Below are 21,656 nucleotides of genomic sequence, written 5' to 3' on the forward strand. Positions count from 1 at the left end.
CTACAGACAGAGAGACCAGGTTAGAATAACACCTACAGAGAGACCAGGTTAGAATAACACCCCTACACTACAGACAGAGACACCAGGTTAGAATAACACCTACAGAGAGACCAGGTTAGAGTAACACCCCTACACTACAGACAGACCAGGTTAGAATAACACCCCTACACTACAGACAGAGAGACCAGGTTAGAATAACACCTACAGAGAGATACCAGGTTAGAATAACACCCCTACACTACACCTACAGAGAGACCAGGTTAGAATAACACCCCTACACTACAGACAGAGAGAGACCAGGTTAGAATAACACCCCTACACTACAGACAGAGAGACCAGGTTAGAATAACACCTACAGAGAGATACCAGGTTAGAATAACACCTACAGAGAGAGACCAGGTTAGAATAACACCTACAGAGAGAGACCAGGTTAGAATAACACCCCTACACTACACCGACAGAGAGACCAGGTTAGAATAACACCCCTACACTACATATACAGGGAGACCAGGTTATAATAACACCCCTACACTACACCTACAGAGAGACCAGGTTAGAATAACACCCCTACACTACACCTACAGAGAGACCAGTTTAGAATAACACCTACAGAGAGACCAGGTTAGAATAACACCTACAGAGAGAGACCAGGTTAGAATAACACCCCTACACTACACCTACAGAGAGACCAGGTTAGAATAACACCTACAGAGAGACCAGGTTAGAATAACACCCCTACACTACACCTACAGAGAGACCAGGTTAGAATAACACCTACAGAGAGACCAGGTTAGAATAACACCTACAGAGAGAGACCAGGTTAGAATAACACCTACAGAGAGAGACCAGGTTAGAATATCACCTACAGAGAGACCAGGTTAGAATAACACCTACAGAGAGACCAGGTTAGAATAACACCCCTACACTACAGACAGAGAGACCAGATTAGAATAACACCCCTACACTACACCTACAGAGAGACCAGGTTAGAATAACACCCCTACACTACAGACAGAGAGACCAGATTAGAACAACACCCCTACACTACAGACAGAGAGACCAGGTTAGAATAATACCTACAGAGAGAGACCAGATTAGAATAACACCCCTACACTACAGACAGAGAGACCAGATTAGAATAACACCCCTACACTACAGACAGAGAGACCAGTTTAGAATAACACCCCTACACTACAGACAGAGAGACCAGGTTAGAATAACACCTACAGAGAGACCAGGTTAGAATAAAACCCCTACACTACACCTACAGAGAGAGACCAGGTTAGAATAACACCCCTACACTACAGACAGAGAGACCAGGTTAGAATAACACCTACAGAGGGAGACCCGATTAGAATAACACCCCTACACTACAGACAGAGAGACCAGGTTAGAATAACATCCCTACACTACACCTACAGAGAGAGACCAGGTTAGAATAACACCCCTACACTACAGACAGAGAGAGACCAGGTTAGAATAACACCCCTAAACTACAGAAAGAGGGGCAAGATTACACTCAGAGAGACTGTCAGTAAAGAGTAGGCCCATAAACTCAAAACCTAGACCATTTTCTGATTTTACACCAGTACCTGGCTGTCGTGGATGTTCTCCCCAGTGGGCCAGCGGTGTTTGCCAGGCTGCTCTCCGTGCTGCCGCTGGAAGCAGTAATTCACCATGGCATCATCCTGAGAGCGCCCCGTACCCGCCACGCCCTGCAGAACACACACAGCTAACATCTCTGAACATCTGTCAGTCTGTGTGACGTGTACTGCAGTCTGACATAGATTTAAAAACCTACCAGCCACTCATTATTATCATTATTTTAGAATACCTGCATTTGGCAGGTGTTAATTTTATGCCCTGGTCTCCATCCCTTACCTGCTGGCTTGGTGGCGGGGCATGTGGGGTCTGTCCGGCCGGGGGGGCGTGTCCTCCGCTGCTCAGCACCACCGGCATGCTGGGAGTTGAAGTTCTGAGGTGGGGGCTGAACGAGTCCTGCCAGAGCACTGCTTTACCCTTCAACACACACACGCTGCTCATTCCACCGCGGCCTGAGGAAGAGACGCACACCGTTAGTTGAAATATTCACACATAACCAATATATCTGACAATATTTTTTATTATTGTAGCTGAAAAAAATATCATGACATCGTGGACTGTGCTTAAAACAGCCCTCTAAATATACTCCGAAAGCATATTTCTTAAAGAGCCACTGAACACGCCAATTGCGCATTTGGTTAGTGATGTTTGAGATACTGTACAAGCGAAAGCCTATTTCAATCTTTCAAAATCCAATTTCTATCTATATCTATATATATATACATCTATCTATGTTATATATATATATATATATATATATATATCTATATATATATATATATCTATCTATGTTATATATATATATATATATATATATATATATATATATATATATATATATTATATATATATATATATATATATATATATATATATATCTATATATATATCTATATATATATCTATATATCTATATATATATATACACACAGTGGGGGGGAAAGTATTTAGTCAGCCACCAATTGTGCAAGTTCTCCCACTTTAAAAGATGAGAGAGGCCTGTAATTTTCATCATAGGTACACTTCAACTATGACAGACAAAATGAGAAAAAAAAATCCAGAAAATCACATTGTAGGATTTTCAATGAATTTATTTGCAAATTATGGAGGAAAATAAGTATTTGGTCACCTACAAACAAGCAAGATTTCTGGCTCTCACAGACCTGTAACTTCTTTTATAAGAGGCTCCTCTGTCCTCCACTCGTTACCTGTATTAATGGCACCTGTTTGAACTTATCAGTATAAAAGACACCTGTCCACAATGCTTCTTACGATTACAGGCCTCTCTCATCTTTTTAAGTGGGAGAACTTGCACAATTGGTGGCTGACTAAATACTTTTTTGCCCCACTGTACATTGACAAAAAACAGATTCCATATGGGATTGAGTGATGGGGCTTTGCACAGATGGGGTCCTATCTATGGCGGGGCGGCAGGCAGGCCTCTGCACTCTAGTTATGAATGAGTCGCCCTCAGCCATACGGACGCATTAAAATATATATATATTACACCTTTATTTAACCAGGTAGGCCAGTTGAGAACAAGTTCTCATTTACAACTGTGACCTGGCCAAGATAAAGCAAAGCAGTGTGACAAAAAAACAACACAGCTACACAAACAAACGTACAGTCAATAACACAATAGAAAATTCTGTATACAGTGTGTGCAAATGAAGGAGGTAAGGCAATAAATAAGGCCAATAGTGGCGAAGTAATGACAATGACCACCAGTGATGTGCAAGTGGATATACTGGTGTGAAAAAGAGCAGAAAAAACAAAACTAATGTGGGAAGGAGGTAGGTAGTTGGTTGGGTGGGCTATCTACAGATGGGCTGTGTACAGCTGCAGCGGTCGGTAAGCTGCTCTGACAGCTGACGCTTAAAGTTAGTAGAGGGAGATATGTCTCCAACTTCAGTGATTTTTGTAATTAGTTCGCATTGAGTATGATACACCGAGAAGAACTGTCAGCAAAAGAGCTAAGAGCACAGAACTCAGAGACCGCATCCACTGCGCACACCCCCCTGTTATCAAAAACCCATCAGAGCATGAGAATGTTCCATTTCACTCCGGTCATCCCTACTGCCTCTGATCTGGTGGACTCACTAAACACTAATTCTTTGTTTGTAAATTATGTCTGAGTGTTGGAGTATGCCCCTGGTTGTCCGTAAAAAAAAGAAAAAAAACAAAGAAAAATGTTATCATTGGTTTTGTAGCATAAACTGGGAATTTAATTTTTTTCACTGATATGACTGTCTGTTTGTTTCATATCTGCAAAGTAGGGAAAAAAAACACTGTCAGTTCCACTTTCAGGTTTAGATGTCCCAAGGATCCCGGATAGCAATAACCCTCAGTGAATGGAGTCAAGTACTCTCCCACTGCTGGCTCGATAGGGGTGGTAAATGTACATCTGAACCAGTCCTTGACAACCCATATATTGAAACTTAGCAACGAAGTGCTATGGTGTGTTTTCTTAGTGTCTCTGAAAACATCTGAATGACAGAGTCAGAGCTTGAGGAATACCCTTCGCAAAGAGCAATTATAAAAACTGGTTGGTTCCAGCCTTTAATGTTGACGTCTGTGGTATATCGTATACCACAGGTATGACAAAACATTTATTTTTACAACTCTAATTACATTGGTAACCAGTTTATAATAGCAATAAGGCACCTCAGGGGTTTGTGATATATGGCCAATATACCACGGCTAAGGGCTGTGTCCAGGCACTCCGCGTTGCGTCGTGGAACTAAGCTCTTAGCCATGGTATATTGGCCATATACCACACCTCCGCAGGCCTTATTGATTAATTATAACATGCCAGATTTAGAGGGCTTCACTAAGGGGCTGTAACATTAACGTTGCCACGACGATGACGATGTTCTTAGCACGGCACTTGTTTTACATTTACACCCTAGCGTGGCGCTTCACCTCAGGACACCCTAGCGTGGCGCTTCACCTCAGGACACCCTAGCGTGGCGCTTCACCTCAGGACACCCTAGCGTGGCGCTTCACCTCAGGACACCCTAGCGTGGCGCTTCACCTCAGGACACCCTAGCGTGGCGCTTCACCTCAGGACACCCTAGCGTGGCGCTTCACCTCAGGACACCCTAGCGTGGCGCTTCACCTCAGGACACCCTACCGTGGCACTTCATCTAACAGTATACGGCCAGTGAACATTTTAGGCTCTTTATTGAGCTGGCAAGCTTGTATCTACTCACCGTAGAAGCAGTAACAGTTAGTTACTCTCCTCTCCAACTAGCGTAGATGTGTTGGGTGATAAGTGTCCGGTTTGTAGCGCGACAGAGGAAGATCGTCTCACAGCCATGTAAAGACTGTCCCCCACTTAAACGGCGATACAAATAAATCTGTAAAAGTCTTGTAACGGCTGATAATATCGGTCTGGCTCTAGTTACACACACACACACAACTCAAACTACACTCCTTTTAAACAAAATCTAGAATGGATTCACACACAGACTTGCAGGGACTGCAATCAACATTTTGATCCACCAGCTAGTGTTGTCGTGTCTTTTATTTTTTTTTTGCAATTTGACTGACAACATATTCTAAGTGGTTTAATGTCTGGAGTACTGGAGCTAAATGTATAGTTTACAACACCATCCTCTGTCCCAAATGAATAGGAAACATTATTGGCACCTAATTCCTTCTAATTATACCGTGCCAATCCTTCCGATTCATTTGTGGTTGAGGCCTGAATATTTCTACTAATGAGAAATTTGAGTTACATTTGAGTTATGAAAACATCTGACCAACTTACATATTAAAGAGGGGAGGGGGGGGTCCCTTTATCTTCATACACAGCATGTTGTGAATCACACCCACACAGTGTCACAAACACACCCACACAGCCTAGCCCCAGAGGAAAGAAGAGGTCAAATTCCATCAACATCATACTGACTCGCGCGGTGGTGTCCATGTTCGATTTAACTGACAGTATGAAATGGAACTAAAACCCGATTCCTTTTCTCAGGGAAAAAAATAATAATAAAACATTTGGGGAGATATATAAATTAAAAGTTCAAACAAATTTGGTCTACTTCACTGTCAGTTTTGTCCTAGTTTGGTTGAATGTAAAACAAAATCAGAATACAGGAAGCCCATTAGAGCCACTATTAATTCATTTGTTGCCATTCTATGTTCATACAACATATTTAGAACATTTATTATTTAGAAAACATAAAATACGAAATATATTGTGTTATGATATTTTGGCGATGTCGCCCAGCCTACCACTAGTCTATTACCTTTCACTAGTTAAAGATGGTGTGAAGGTAGCTCGGCCATGTAGGTAGGAAACAGAACTCAGGTGTAACTTGGTTTGATTTAGTTCACCATATGTAATATGTAGGCCTACATTACAGTTTAGACAGAAGCACAGTCTCTGACAGTTATAATGTAAAGATGGCCACGAAGAACATGGCTGATGTTTTACATTCTCCCAAAACAAATGTGCAAATTATTTTATTTTATTTTAATTTTGTGTAAAAAAAAAAAAATGTTTTATTTATTGTGTAGATAATGTTGCTGCTACCATCTTATGACAGAAAATACCTTCTGGACATCAGAAAAGTGATTACTCACCGCGGACTGGAAGAAACGTTTTCCTTTAATGAGTCTGACGACAAGGATATCCTGCTTTCACTGGAACAGGCCCAGATCCACGCCTTTTGCGTGAAGAAAAGACACCGGAAAAGGGGACGCAGATCGGGGATCCTTCCGGGAATCCGGAGGCGAGCGAGTAAACTCCCAATGCCTTCCATTCTTCTTGCTAACGTGCAATCGTTGGAAAATAAAATTGATGACCAACTATTAAGATTATCCTACCAACGGGACATTAAAAACTGTAACATCTTATGTTTCACCGAGACGTGGCTGAACAAAGAAAACGGACAATATAGAGCTGGCAGGATTTTCCAAGCACCGGCAGAACAGAGACGCTACCTCTGGTAAGACGAGGGGTGGGGGTGTGTGTCTATTTGTCAATTACAGCTGGTGCGCAATGTCTAATATTGAAGAAGTCTTGAGGTATTTCTCGCCTGAGGTAGAGTACCTCATGATAAGCTATAGACCACACTATCTACCAAGAGAGTCCTCATCTGTATTATTCATAGCCGTCTATTTACCACCACTGAACGATGGCACTAAGACCGCTCTCAACCAACTCTATAAGGCCATAAGAAAAGAAGAAAATCCTCACCGAGAAGAGGCACTCCTAGTGTCCGGGGACTTTAAATGCAGGCAAACTTAAATCAACCAAATTTTTTACCAGCATGTCACCGGTGCAACCAGTGGGGAAAAAATCCTAGACTACGTTTACTCCACACACAGAGATGGATACATAGCTCTCCCCCGCCCTCCATTTGGCAAATCTGACCATTACTTTATACTTCGGATTCCTGCTTACAAATTTAAGCAGGAAGTACCCGTGACTCGATCAATACGGAAGTGGTCAGATGACGCAGATGCTACACTACAGGACTGGTTTGCTAGAACAGACTGGAAAATGTTCTGGGATTCATCCAATGGCATTGAGGAGTATACCACCTCAGTCACCGGCTTAATCAATAAGTGCATCGATGACGTCGTCCCCACAGTGACTGTATGTACAGATCCCAAACAGAAACCATGGATTACAGGAAACATCCGCATTGAGCTAAAGGCTAGAACTGCCGCTTTCAAGGAGCCGAAGACTAATCTGGACGCTTATAACAAATCCTGCTATGCCCTCAGACAAACCATCAAACAAGCAAAGCTTCAATACAGGATTAAGATTGAATCCTACTACACCGGCTCTGACGCTCGTCGGATATGGCAGGGCTTGAAAACGATTATGGACTACAAAGGGAAACCCAGACGCGAGCTTCCCAGTGACGCGAGCAGACGAGCTAAATGCCTTTTATGCTCGCTTCAAGGCAAGCAACACTGAAGCATGCACAAGAGCATCAGCTGTTCTGGATGAATGTGTGTGAATGCTCTCAGTAGCCTATGTGAACAAAACCTTTAAACAGGTCAACATTCACAAAGCCGCTAGGCCAGACGGATTACCAGGACGTGTACTCAAAGAACGCGCAGACCAACTGTCAAGTGTCTTCATTGACATTTTCAACCTCTCCCTGACCGAGTCTGTAATACCTACATGTTTCAAGCAGACCACCAGAGTCCCTGTGCCCAAGGAAGTGAAGGTAACCTGCCTAAATGAGTACCAACCCGTGGCACTCACGTCAGTAGCCATGAAGTGCTTTGAAAGGCTGGTCATGGCTCACATCAACAGCATCCTCCCGGATACCCTAGGCCAACTCTAATATGCAAACAGATCCACAGATGATGGCCATACACAACTCCAACACCATCATTAAGTTTGTTGACGACACAACTGTGGTAGGTCTGATCACCGACCATGATGAGACGGCCTATAGGGAGGTCAGAGAACTGGCAGTGTGGTGCCAGAACAACCTCTCCCTCAATGTGAGCAAGACAAATGAGCTGATCGCAGACTTTAGGAAAAGGAGGGTCAAGCGGGGCTGTAGTGAAGTGGGTTGAGAGTTTCAAGTTCCTTGGTGTCCACATCACCAATGATCTATCATGGTCCAAACACACCAAGACAGTCATGAAGAGGGCAGATCCTCAAAAGGTCCTACAGCTGCACCATCGAGAGCATCCTGACCGGTTGCAAACCGCCTAGTACGGCAACTGATATGACATCTGCTCGGCATCTGACCGTAAGACGCTACAGAGTGTAGTGCGTACGGCCCAGTACATCACCAGGGCCACTCTTCCTGCAATCCAGGACCTATATAATAGGTGGTGTCAGAGGAAAGCCCATAAAACTGTCAGAGACTCCAGTCACCCAAGATATAGACTGTTTTCTGTGCTACCGCACAGCAAGCAACAGCAGAGCGCCAAGTCTAGGACCAAAAGGCTCCTCAACAGCTTCTACACCCAAGTCAGACTGCTGAACAATTCATAAAAATTGCCACCGGACAATTTACATTGACTGACCCCCCCCCCCCCCCCCCTTATTGTTCAGTCAATAAGCAAATGTGCAAGACAACCAGGTGGTCTGTTCTATGTTTTATTTAGCGTTCAACCCCCGCCAACCTCTGATGGACAGGAAGCCACAAAAGTATTTGGAAAATGAATATGGCAAATCGCATAACACGTCTCTCTACCTCACACACACACACACACACATCCATCATGGCTCAGAGGTGTACATACACAATCCTAATTTTTCTCGCTATTAATAAATGGCTGACCCTGGGTGCCTCTGGGGGAGATGGGATACGCAATAGTTGTTTTTTACTTTGCCAATTTTACATGCATATAATACACACCTGTGCATGTGTGAAATAGGCCCAATATAAGTACCCACCCTCGCCTCCATGCATAGAGTTATGCCATAACAAGTACGCCCCCCTCTGCAGGCAATGTTAGTTAGCCAGCCAGCTAGCTAGCTCCTGCCATCCAGACAACTACTTACAAGCAAAACAAACAAACACTTCCGGTGTATTTGGGTCTGAAAATACATGTTATCCAATGCAAGCAGAAAACAGCCATTCATTTCTCAGCGGTGTATGCTAGGGTAACTAGGGTAACGCAACCTCTTTGATAACATCCGGAAATCAGTAACGTTAGCGAGCAGTCTCCTCTCATCACGTTCGCCAGCCGGAAATAGCATTGTTGCCCACAACTGGATTAATCCTTATTTAATACTGTGGATCGATTATCACTGCGAACTACAGTCCTGTCCACCTGGGCCAGAACAACAAAAACGGAACATAGCTTTGTGTGTCAACTAGATAACAGTCAGTCGCCGAGGCACAACTCACACCATCCAACTAACTAAACAAATCGAGGCCAATTAAGACATGAAAATGGACGTAAGTAAATGTGTGTTTGTCTGGTTGACATATAACTAGGTAATTGCATTATCCATGTACTGGAGTGTTCACTAGCTAGCTTAAGTGGCATGTATTGATGTTAACCACGGAACTGGTTCCAGTAGTTAACTACCCAAGTCTACCAACAAACAATACCAGACCTCCAAGTCAGCGACCAGAGCAACTCGCCCCCGACACCCCCTCTATCAGTAACACACACCGGTGACCCATTACTAGCACGTCTTCAGTGTACCCGGGCTCTACAGGTCTCCATGCCGGTGTAAGCTAGCTAGCTAACAAAGGCCCTAGTTGTCTGACTAGAGCGGAATACGGCAACAACCGGAGGCGGCAGGGGAGGGAGGAAGCAACACGGCTTTTAAAATAACCCACAAAACTATGGTTACGGCCCGGTAAAGGCAATACATCGGCCGATGTGTTGTTTGAGGCGGCTAGAGGCACACTGTGCCCCCGGGTGAGGGCTACTTACAGGCGGAGAGTGCGGATGGTTGAAGATTTCAGCCCCGGTTCTCTATCCAGATTTCCAGGCTTTCACTCCGACAACATGGCGGCTCGGAGGGGAGCAGAGACAGGCAGACGCGGTGCATCATGGGAACGGAGGAGAGCAGAGAGCGAGTGCGGTTCATTGCGCCAACTGGGAGGGGAGGGTCTCTCACCAGTCCCTTTGTTATACATACGTGTGGCTCTGTTGACATGCGTTGTTCTCTCACATTGGGCAAAAATACACTAATGATCTCAAATACATTCATGATAAAGATTATAGTGGTGTCTATAACACTGGTTAGGGGAGTGTGTGGACAGTTCATTATTCCCAGTCAACGTTCTGTCCATACCTAATAACAGGTGTCTATTAAAGTCTGTGCAGAATGTTCAGAGAACTATGGTAATGGAGTCCAGCCGCAGCCATGACAACATGCTGACTCCTGAGCACACAGAGGGTATTCACGAGGCTGGATCTGGATGATAAAATGCACACAAAGAGGGGGTACTTAAGTTTAAGGGGTACTCCGGGCAGAGGAAAAATCATTTGCTGGTACAGTAACCAAAAACAAATGTAGGAACCACTGCTCTACTAGACCGGTGCATTGTGAACCAACTAACAGCCAGTGTGAAAGGGGCGGTAGCGACAGGTTAACTAATGGTTGAGAGGGGTTGGAGCATTGGGTCACCAACTGAAAAGGTCGCTAGTCCGAATCCCCGAACCGACTAGTTTGAAAAAAAATCTGTCGATATGCCATTGAGCAAGGCACTTAACCCCAATTGGTTCTGTAAGTTGCTCTGGATAAGAACGTCTGCTAAATTACTCAACTTCAATGAAAAGTAGAGCATAGCCTGTTACAAAACAATGTAATCTAGTGTGTCACTAGAAATGACCATATGCAGCACTGTCTACCATGCAATGCAAGGCTAAATTCATACTTACATCAATTTGTCCAAAGGTATGCGCGCGTGTGTGTGTGTGTGTGTGTGTGTGTGTGTGTGTGTGTGTGTAGAAAACATAGGACTGATTTAATTTAGAAACGGTTTATTTATTTCACCAACCCCCTTCCCAATGTCTCCTACCACACCGCGGTCTGTCTTACCCAGGAAACCACTTCATAAATACAGTATCCCTCCCTCTCTGTCCTCCGCCAGACATTTCTGACCTGGAAATGCACAATGACCTATTGTATGGTGGTAAAATAAATCAGTGTCCTTGTATTCCGTACATTAATATCATCAGGTCAGACCAGTGATTTTTTTTTTTTTACAGAAGAAAGGAAGGAGTGAATGAAGTGTAGAGGGGGGAGAATAACATAAGAAAAGGTAGTAAGGTGTGAGGGAGGAAGCATTTCTAAAGTCATCAAGGACGATTCTTGGTCGTGAAAAAGGTGAGGAGAAACGTAAATGGGGCGTGGCTACGCAACCCCGTCCCCACCCCCAAAAACAAAACAACCAATCAGCCGGATATTTACATGCACATAATCCCCACATCTTTCCCCAGAGACACTAAAGCCCAATCCTTAAAATTGGTGCAGTGTACACAATCACGACAAGCCCACTTCTGCTTTTTTGCTGTGATTGTGAGCACACAGGGTCACCCTGTCACAACAAAATTAGGGACAAGATTGGGGGTACGACTGTTCTATTATGACCTCACATTCTAAAATGACAACATGGAAGAGCCGTGCCCCATGTGACTTGAGGCCCCTCCCACAATAGTTCAGAGGTCATTCAGCTAGTCCTTTAGAACTACACACACACACACACAGGGTCCTAGGAGTGCAAAGAGCCAGCAGGTTCAGAGTGTCCTCTCAATATCCTCCGTGACCATTAACAAGTGACCACGCCCAGTGTCCCCCCCTCCCCACCTGGTGGCTGGTTCCACCCTGTCCTCTGTACATTCACCTCAGGGGTATCAGTCAAGTTTACCCTCGATTACCATACACATACACGGTCTCACATACACACACAGGTGAGTCCATCTTTCAGTTGTACTGTGACACGCAGAGTGAGTGCTCTGTTCCCAAGGCGACAGCTTCACCGCTGAAGTGTGGTCTGATGGGGGCGCCTCCTTCCCCTACCCGGCCCTGAGAGAGACAGAGATGAGAGACAGACAAAGATGAGAGACAGACAGACAGAGATGAGAGAGAGACAGACAGAGATGAGAGAGAGACAGACAGAGATGAGAGAGAGACAGACAGAGATGAGAGAGAGACAGACAGAGATGAGAGAGAGACAGACAGAGATGAGAGAGAGACAGACAGAGATGAGAGAGAGACAGATGAGAGACATATCATACAGTTCAATTAGAAAGTAGGTCACACAATAAATAATATATATTTTGTTAAAGCCTTCCGCCAAACTTGGCTAAACGAGTGCTCGCATACTCCCTTAAAAGACGTTTGTCCATCTTGAGACACCGTAGCCAGTACACACTTCCTCAAAATAGTCTGAATTAATCTAACACAAATCTGTCATACATTTTTACGTTTTTGTCAAGGAGATCTTAGTTGCGCAATTTTACATCTAACTGAGATGTTTGGTGCAGTATTTGTCAAGGTAAAAATGTGCATGAAAACAATGTCATTTGTTGAATGACAACAAACACTGAGAATCCCTACTGTTGGCCAATCAGGAAAAAGGTGTGTAAACTTCGGATTGTGTGCACGAACAGCCAAAAAAAACCTTTGCTGAAGACCAATTAGAACAAAAACGTCCCAAAATGTCATAATATGCGCACTAGCTGTTCTGAACCATTGCGGAATGGAAGGACTAGGACAAGGGGTCACCGTGAGGTTAAGGTTGAAACGTTAGGTTACCTACGTGTAGAGGGGCTGCAGTTGGAGGTGAGAGGTCTTCTGAGGAGGCTGGTAACCATAGGATTCAAAGCCACCAATGAAATCGACTGAGAGAGAGAAAGAGATCAGAGGCAGATGGAACACCCAGAAGGAACACCCAGAAGGAACAGACAGACGGAACAGACAGACAGAACACCCAGACGGGGAAGACAGACGGAACACCCAGACGGGGAAGACAGACGGAACACCCAGACGGGGAAGACAGACGGAACACCCAGACGGGGAAGACAGACGGAACACCCAGACGGGACAGACAGACGGAACACCCAGACGGGACAGACAGACGGAACACCCAGACGGGACAGACAGACGGAACACCCAGACGGGACAGACAGACGGAACACCCAGACGGGACAGACAGACGGAACACCCAGACAGACAGACAGAACACCCAGACAGACAGACAGAACACCCAGACAGACAGACAGAACACCCAGACAGACAGACAGAACACCCAGACAGAACACCCAGACGGGGAAGACAGACAGAACACCCAGACGGGGAAGACAGACGGAACACCCAGATGGGGAAGACAGACGGAACACCCAGACGGGGAAGACAGACGGAACACCCAGACGGGGAAGACAGACGGAACACCCAGACGGGGAAGACAGACGGAACACCCAGACGGGGAAGACAGACGGAAGACAGACGGAACACCCAGACGGGGCAGACAGACGGAACACCCAGACGGGGCAGACAGACGGAACACCCAGACGGAACACCCAGACGGGGCAGACAGACGGAACACCCAGACGGGACAGACAGACGGAACACCCAGACGGGACAGACAGACGGAACACCCAGACGGGACAGACAGACGGAACACCCAGACAGACAGAACAAACACCCAGACAGACAGACAGAACACCCAGACGGGACAGACAGAACACCCAGACGGGACAGACAGAACACCCAGACGGGACAGACAGAACACCCAGACGGGTCAGACAGAACACCCAGACGGGTCAGACAGAACACCCAGACGGGACAGACAGAACACCCAGACGGGACAGACAGAACACCCAGACGGGACAGACAGAACACCCAGACAGACAGACGGAACACCCAGACGGAACAGACAGACGGGACAGAGAGACAGACAGGCGGGACACCCAGACGGGACAAACGGACGGAACACCCAGACGGGACAGACAGAACACCCAGACAGACAGACGGAACACCCAGACGGAACAGACAGACGGGACAGAGAGACAGACAGGCGGGACACCCAGACGGGACAAACGGACGGAACACCCAGACGGGACAGACAGAACACCCAGACAGAACAGACAGACTAAAGAGATAAATGGATCACTCAGACAGACGCAACACTCACAGCTATCTTCGTCATCCTGGAAGACTTTGCTCACATAGCAGGCATACACAAAGCCAAAGAGCTAAGGGAGAGACAAAGAGGTTAAGGTTAGTATCATGTTGTGTGTATGTGTGTGTGTGTCAGGGTTTCCGTTAGTCAATAATAGCCACTTCAGGCCAAAAAAAAAAAAAAAAAAAAAAAAAAAAAAAAAAGATCTGAAAAGCTGATAAAAAAATTGGCACCGGACAGCCAGGAGAATTTTAAAAAAATATCCCATTACAAAGTAATGCTTTTTAACCTGTTCATTGATAGAAATACGAAGTGATGGAAATAGACATTTGCCCGGTCATTCTTAATAAATCAATTAAAATCGGTCTTTAGGTTAATAATTCCACAACAATTCTAAATGCAATCGCATGAAAAAGTTTGATGGCTACGAGTAATTTCTTTTTACTATTTTTTATTTTTCAACTGGTATTTAAGATAAATTACCATAATCGAAATGTAATTTTCTGTCATTCTGAGCATTGTGGGGTGGACGCCATATGGATATCGGTACATTTCTCAAAATGTCCTGTAAATTAAAACGTCGCTGGTCAATCGGCCGGCGCCACATTTTCCTAAAGGGAAACCCTGGTGTGTTACTTACAGCCAGTAGAACCTGTAGCGCGGCACTCAGCACCTCAATGTACTGGTAGTCAAGGAGACAGCCAGAGACGGTGATGACATGGTGGTCGTCGGGGGCGATGCGGGAGTCCAACACCGGCGTTACTAGGCAACCAGGGCCGTGCTCCATCCACCAGGACCGATGCAGCGACGTGTTGAACGTCATCAGGATGTCCCTGTCCTACACACACACACACACACACAAATTACAAAAAACATGTTATGAACACATCAATACATAAACACACATTATTAACATGTTGTAAATCACACTACAAAAAGGGAAGCACAGCCACGAGCTGCCCAGTGACACAAGCCTACCAGACGAGCTAAATAACTTCTATGCTCGCTTCGAAGGCAAGCAACACTGAAGCATGCACGAGCGCATCAGTTGTTCCCGGACGACTGTGCAAGCACGACTCCAAAACCATCATTAAGTTTCCCGACGACAACAGTGGTAGGCCTGATCACGGACAACGATGAGACAGCCTATAGGGAGGAGGTCAGAGACCTGGCAGGGTGGTGCCAGAATAACAACCTCTCCCTCAACGTAACCAAGACCAAGGAGATTATTGTGGACTACAGGAAAAGGAGGACCGAGCACGTCCCCATTCTCATCGACGGGGCTGTAGTGGAGCAGGTTGAGAGCTTCAAGTTCCTTGGTGTCCACATCACCAAAAAACAAACATGGTCCAAACACACCAAGACAGTCGTGGAGAGGGTACGGCAATGCTGTTTCCCCCTCAGGAGACTGAAAACAATTTGCATGGCTCTTCAGATCCTCAAAAAGTTCTACAGCTGCACCGTCGAGAACTGGCTGCATCACCGCCTGGTATGGCAACTGCTCGGCCTCCGACCGCAAGGCACTACATATGTTAGTGCAAATCAGAGGAACGCTCTAAAAATTGCCAAAGACTCCAGCCACCCTAATCATAGAGACTGTTCCCTCTGCTACCTTACAGAAAACGGTACCGGAGCGCCAAGTCTAGGTCCAAAAGGCTTCTTGGAGAGCTTCTACCCCCAAGCCATAAGACTCCTGAACAGCTAATCAAATGGCTACCCAGACCCCCTGTATAGCCTCGCTACTGTCACTTTTTTTGTTGCTCCTTAATTATTGTTGTATTATTGTTATTGTTCTTCTTAAAACTGCATTGTTGGTTAATGGTTAAGGGCTTGTAAGTAAACAGTAAACATTTAACTGTAAGATACCTGCTGTAATCAGCACGTGTGACAATTACAAACACGTTATAAAACACAAATACATGATAAACACATTATAAAACACACACACATCTCTTACCTGAGACAAGTGTCCCACCTCAAGGTAGAAACAGATGATGAAGGAGTTCCATCCCACCCACAGCACCAACCACACCGCATACTGATATACACAGAGACAAAGAGGGGTTAGGGTGTGTGTGTGTGTATTAGAAGTTGACCGATTAAAATCGGCAGGGCCGATTTCAAGTAATAATATGCCTTTTTGGACGCCGATTATGGCCGATTACATTGCAATCCACGAGGAGACTGTGTGGCAGGCTGACTACCAAGGAGCCAAAGGTAAGTTGCTAGCTAGGATTAAACTTACCTTATAAAAAAACAATCAATCTTCACATAATCACTAGTTAACTACACACTAGTTACTAGTTAACTGGTTGATGATATTACTAGGTTAACTAGCTTGTCCTGCGTTACATAAAATCAATGTGATGCCTGTTAATTTATCGTCGAATCACAGCCTACTTCAACTTGATGATTTAACAAAAGCGCATTTGCGAAAAAAGCACAATTGTTGCACGACTGAACCTAACCATAAACATCAATGCCTTTCTTAAAATCAATACACAAGTATATTTTTTAAAACCTGCATATGTAGGGGCGGCAGGTAGCCTAATGGTTAGAGTGTTGGGTCAGTAACCGGAAGGTTGCAAGATCGAATCCTAGAGCTGAGAAGGTTCAAAAAAATCTGTCATTCTGCCCCTGAACAAGGCAGTTAACCCACTGTTCCCCGGTAAGCCGTTATTGACAATAAGAATTTGTTCTTAACTGACTTGCCTAGTTAAATAAAGGTTAAATAAATCAAATAAAAAATGTAGTTAAAATAAATTAATGTTAGCAGGCAATATTAACTAGGGAAATTGTCAGGCTATATGCAGCAGTTTGAGCCACCTGGCTCGTTGCGAACTGTGTGAAGACCATTTCTTCCTAACAAAGACCCTAATTAATTTGCCAGAATTTTACATAATTATGACATAACATTGAAGGTTGTGCAACGTAACAGGAATATTTAGACTTAGATAAAATACAGAACGGTTACGTATTTCACTGAAAGAATAAATGTTTTGTTTCCGAAATTATAGTTCCCAGATTTGACCATATTAATGACAAAAAGCTCGTATTTCTGTGTGTTTATTATATTATAATTAAGTATATGAATTGATATTTGATAGAGCAGTCTGACTGAGCGGTGGTAGGTAGCAGCAGGCTCGTAAGTATTCATTCAAACAGCAGCTCTTAGCAATGCTGGGATGCACAGCGCTGTTTATGACTTCAGGCCTATCAACTCCCGAGATTAGGCTGGCAATACTAAAGTACCTATAAGAACATCCAATAGACAAAAGGTACATAAAATACAAACAGTATAGAGAGAAATAGTCCTATAATAACTACAACCTAAAACTTCTTAACTGGGAATATTGAAGACTCATGTTATATATAAAAATCGGCTGATTAATCAGTATCAGCTTTTTTGGGGTCCTCCAATAATCAATATTGCCGTTGAAAAATCATAGTCGGTTGACCTCTTTTTTGTGTGTGTGTGTGTATGTGTGTGTGTGTATATATATATATATATATATATATATATATATATATATATATATATATGTGTCTCACCAGTATGAGGTAGCGGGATCTGAACTGCACTGTTCCAAAGATCCCCAGTATGACGGCCATGATATGGAGGAAGTTGGCCAGGATAGGAGCCCACTGGTAGCCCAGGAAGTCAAACACCTGTCTCTGGAGCGCTGCCATCTATATATACACACACACACATAAATCACAAGATACATCTAGGGGATCATTATGGTATTACATTATTGCAATTTAAAACAATCCCTCTCTGGGATATGCACAGGGACACACAAAGAAACAACTGTCTCACTCTCTCACTCACACACACAGTATGCTGCAGTTGTTTCCATGGAAACTGCAAGGAGCACCAGCCGAGGGACTACCCCCCCCCCCCCCCCCCCCCAACACACACAGACAAACTCCCCAAACTACTGAAAATAAGCTGTATTCCAAAGTACCCACTGTCACACAATATATCACAATCACACGCCAACTACAGCATACTACCACACACACACACATTAATAAAAACACTGAAAATAAAAAGTTGAAAATAAGACACAGAAATAAAAGTTTTGACCAAAGAGACAAAGAGTAGCAGGATGACAAGAGTGAGAGCAGGAAAAGCAGAATAGCAGGATGTAGATGAGAAGAGCAGGATGTAGATGAGGGGAAGAATAGTAGGATGTAGATGAGGGGAAGAATAGTAGGATGTAGATGAGGGGAAGAAGAGCAGGATGTAGATGAGGGGAAGAAGAGCAGGATGTAGATGAGGGGAAGAAGAGCAGGATGTAGATGAGGGGAAGAAGAGCAGGATGTAGATGAGAAGAGCAGGATGTAGATGAGAAGAGCAGGATGTAGATGAGAAGAGCAGGATGTAGATGAGAAGAGCAGGATGTAGATGAGGGGAAGAAGAGCAGGATGTAGATGAGGGGAAGAATAGTAGGATGTAGATGAGGGGAAGAATAGTAGGATGTAGATGAGGGGAAGAATAGTAGGATGTAGATGAGGGGAAGAATAGTAGGATGTAGATGAGAAGAGCAGGATGTAGATGAGAATAGTAGGATGTAGATGAGGGGAAGAATAGTAGGATGTAGATGAGGGGAAGAATAGTAGGATGTAGATGAGGGGAAGAATAGTAGGATGTAGATAAGGGGAAGAATAGTAGGATGTAGATAAGGGGAAGAAGAGCAGGATGTAGATGAGGGGAAGAAGAGCAGGATGTAGATGAGGGGAAGAAGAGCAGGATGTAGATGAGGGGACGTAGAGCAGGATGTAGATGAGGGGAAGAGCAGGATGTAGATGAGGGGAAGAGCAGGATGTAGATGAGGGGAAGAATAGTAGGATGTAGATGAGGGGAAGAAGAGCAGGATGTAGATGAGGGGAAGAGCAGGATGTAGATGAGGGGAAGAGCAGGATGTAGATGAGGGGAAGAATAGTAGGATGTAGATGAGGGGAAGAAGAGCAGGATGTAGATGAGGGGAAGAAGAGCAGGATGTAGATGAGGGGAAGAAGAGCAGGATGTAGATGAGAATAGCAGGATGTAGATGAGAAGAGCAGGATGTAGATGAGAAGAGCAGGATGTAGATGAGGGGAAGAATAGTAGGATGTAGATGAGGGGAAGAATAGTAGGATGTAGATGAGGGGAAGAAGAGCAGGATGTAGATGAGGGGAAGAATAGCAGGATGTAGATGAGGGGAAGAAGAGCAGGATGTAGATGAGGGGAAGAAGAGCAGGATGTAGATGAGGGGAAGAAGAGCAGGATGTAGATGAGGGGAAGAAGAGCAGGATGTAGATGAGGGGAAGAAGAGCAGGATATAGATGAGGGGAAGAAGAGCAGGATGTAGATGAGGGGAAGAAGAGCAGGATGTAGATGAGGGGACGTAGAGCAGGATGTAGATGAGGGGAATAGCAGGATGTAGATGAGGGGAATAGCAGGATGTAGATGAGGGGAATAGCAGGATGTAGATGAGGGGAAGAGAGCTCTCTTCTTTTCCTGATGTTACTTTAAAAGCATGGTCTCCCAGAATACAGTGAACACCACACACACTTGTCTTGTGGTTGCCAATAATGTGACACACTGTTAATAGTTCAAACGTTTCAGTCAGACCATCTTTCTCACTCTCTCTTAGATTCAGTGAGTGGGAGAGGGATGGGAACAGGGACAAAGTGGTTATTGTGGATAGGCATCACACACCTTTTCCCATTCACACCTCACTGCAACAAACACTCACCAGCTGCAGTGAACATATCGCCACCAGTGTAACTCTCCCGTCACATTTCCCCATCTTGGAGGGCTCTGGACGTGGCTTGGGGCCACGCAGGCTCCGGGGAAAGGACGGGTGGTCACCGGTCAGACCCAGACTGGCTGCCCGATTCAGATCACACCATGCCCGGCCGGACCTCGCCTGGACCCCGTCCTCCTGGTTCTTCTAGGTATGGAAGAGTCCTTGAGACTGACGTTAATTACACCAACCCATCCCGGCCCACTGTGATCATTCTGTCGGTAAGTAAAGGTGCATGTGGTTACCCGGGGGGGATTTCTTCTTCACGCGCCAGTCCGACAACTGTTTAAAGCAAAGACACTATTACCGAATCGCCTCGATCCGGCCACACCTTCAGGTTGGTGGCGAAAGGAGGGGGGAGACTGAGACAACACACAAAGAAAGACGGAAAGCTATTATAACCCGGCAAGTCTCGCGGGTTAAATGGTAGAAATGAGCAGCATATGATAACGGATCACACGGGGAGGGAGGGGGGAAGAAGAATGAAATGACCCGATGGAGGTAGCTAGCTAGCTGCCCGGGCTGATTAAACGAAATTGACACACACAAAGCGGTTCATTGTGACTCACGGTTGATTTTCAAGACGCTCGCGCTCCTTCCTCGTTCTCGGTAAACGGACGGTGTCTTCAACCGTAGTCCTCCGGTGGCTTAAAACCAAGAATCGGTCTCTCTTCTCCGTCTCGCGGCGTCTTTGTCAACAATCGGCGGTGCCTGCTGGGGCGGGCGCGAGCACGCGGCAGCGCAAATCCCCCTCGTTTCAGAGGAACTGGGCCGTGTTCGAGGTTGAACTATCAAAATCCTTCCTTCCTTGTGGCGATCACTGATCTTACATGATTAGATGTGTGAGAGTAGGTGATCCCACTAGATTGGTTTTACTTTTCAAACTTTGTCAAATCAATTATAACCTCAAGGAGAAGAGCGTAGGAGGAAGGAAGAATGTAATTTCAAAGTAGTTCTAACACGGAATCCTACGCGTGCGCGCGACCGCATGGAGAATGGAACAAGAGGAGCGCGAGTGGGTTCAGCAGATAGACAAAAGAAACAGGGCTCGCAACGAATCTAATAAAAGTTTGTGAATAATACTAGACAGAAAAAAGGTTACAGCAAATACAATATCTAGGTCCATGCTCTATAATGGTATTTGCATAAACCAATCTAAAGAATGTATTACTTAGATTGTTAAATCCAAATTGCACATTTTAAAACTCTCAAAAACCGTATAGCTATTTAAATACCTAGTTGTATGGCTGTGTTTAAGAGTCCGTTTTTTTTAAAGGATACAAAGTACTAATACATTCAGAGTAAAGACAGGTATTACAAAACACACATTCAGCTTTATGGTCTTTCCACAGAGTACATTTTGTGTGCATCCCTTTGATATATTAAGTAGAAATTGTAGACAGCAATATGTTTTTTTAAAAAGCCTGTTATATGAAATGAGGTGTCCTTTAATATAGACCACATGGAGAATTTTAAAAATCCAGCATTTTGACATATCCCTGTGTGACTTAAGAAGATTCTATCCCACTTAACTTCAACATTTCTCCAGGTTTTCCCCATCATTGTAAAGACCCTAGTTGTTTTGTTGCTTTGACAAAGTAATTTCTGAAGATTTATTTTAATGCGATTAGCGATTCATTGAAGTATGTCTCTCATTTTAAGGTCAACTCTGTTACGT

General features: G+C 44.7%; 2 protein-coding genes across 4 annotated transcripts in view; both read right to left on the reverse strand.

Annotated features, from left to right (window-relative positions):
* Positions 1-10,098, reverse strand: part of LOC139391700 (pumilio homolog 1-like) — a 52,322-nt gene extending 42,224 nt beyond the window's left edge. The window contains exons 1-3 of the mRNA XM_071139171.1: positions 9,985-10,098; positions 1,882-2,054; positions 1,593-1,715 (exon numbers count right to left, since the gene is read on the reverse strand). Coding sequence (XP_070995272.1) covers positions 1,593-1,715; positions 1,882-2,043 — 285 coding nt within the window. The 5' untranslated portion in view covers positions 2,044-2,054; positions 9,985-10,098. The remainder of the gene's footprint in view (positions 1-1,592; positions 1,716-1,881; positions 2,055-9,984) is intronic.
* A 925-nt stretch (positions 10,099-11,023) lies between these two features.
* Positions 11,024-20,986, reverse strand: LOC139391701 (sodium/potassium-transporting ATPase subunit beta-1-interacting protein 1). Of its 3 annotated transcripts, XM_071139174.1 has the most exons (9): positions 20,548-20,705; positions 20,224-20,340; positions 19,928-20,125; positions 17,736-17,873; positions 16,141-16,221; positions 14,824-15,021; positions 14,196-14,256; positions 12,822-12,903; positions 11,024-12,085 (listed from the first exon to the last, which is right to left on the reverse strand). In XM_071139174.1, exons 3-9 carry the CDS (start codon positions 19,979-19,981, stop codon positions 12,076-12,078), a joined length of 624 nt encoding a protein of 207 aa, XP_070995275.1. In that variant the 5' UTR covers positions 19,982-20,125; positions 20,224-20,340; positions 20,548-20,705; the 3' UTR covers positions 11,024-12,075. The 3 variants fall into 3 exon arrangements, with proteins under 3 accessions (XP_070995275.1, XP_070995273.1, XP_070995274.1); XM_071139172.1 differs by having other exon boundaries at positions 19,928-20,260; positions 20,548-20,986; XM_071139173.1 differs by having other exon boundaries at positions 19,928-20,340; positions 20,548-20,881.
* Positions 20,987-21,656: the final 670 nt, after the last annotated feature.

Source organism: Oncorhynchus clarkii, chromosome 32, assembly GCF_045791955.1.
Source record: "Oncorhynchus clarkii lewisi isolate Uvic-CL-2024 chromosome 32, UVic_Ocla_1.0, whole genome shotgun sequence".
Taxonomy (NCBI): Eukaryota; Metazoa; Chordata; class Actinopteri; order Salmoniformes; family Salmonidae; genus Oncorhynchus; species Oncorhynchus clarkii.

Coding starts and splice junctions, on each gene's coding strand:
- LOC139391701 (XM_071139172.1), bottom strand. CDS start 19,981: ATGGGGAAATGTGACGGGAGAGTTACACTGGTGGCGATATGTTCACTG. Junction 17,874..19,927: donor CGATATGTTCACTGCAGCTG/GTGAGTGTTTGT, acceptor GTGTATATATAG/ATGGCAGCGCTCCAGAGACA. Junction 16,222..17,735: donor GATCCCGCTACCTCATACTG/GTGAGACACATA, acceptor TGTGTATATCAG/TATGCGGTGTGGTTGGTGCT.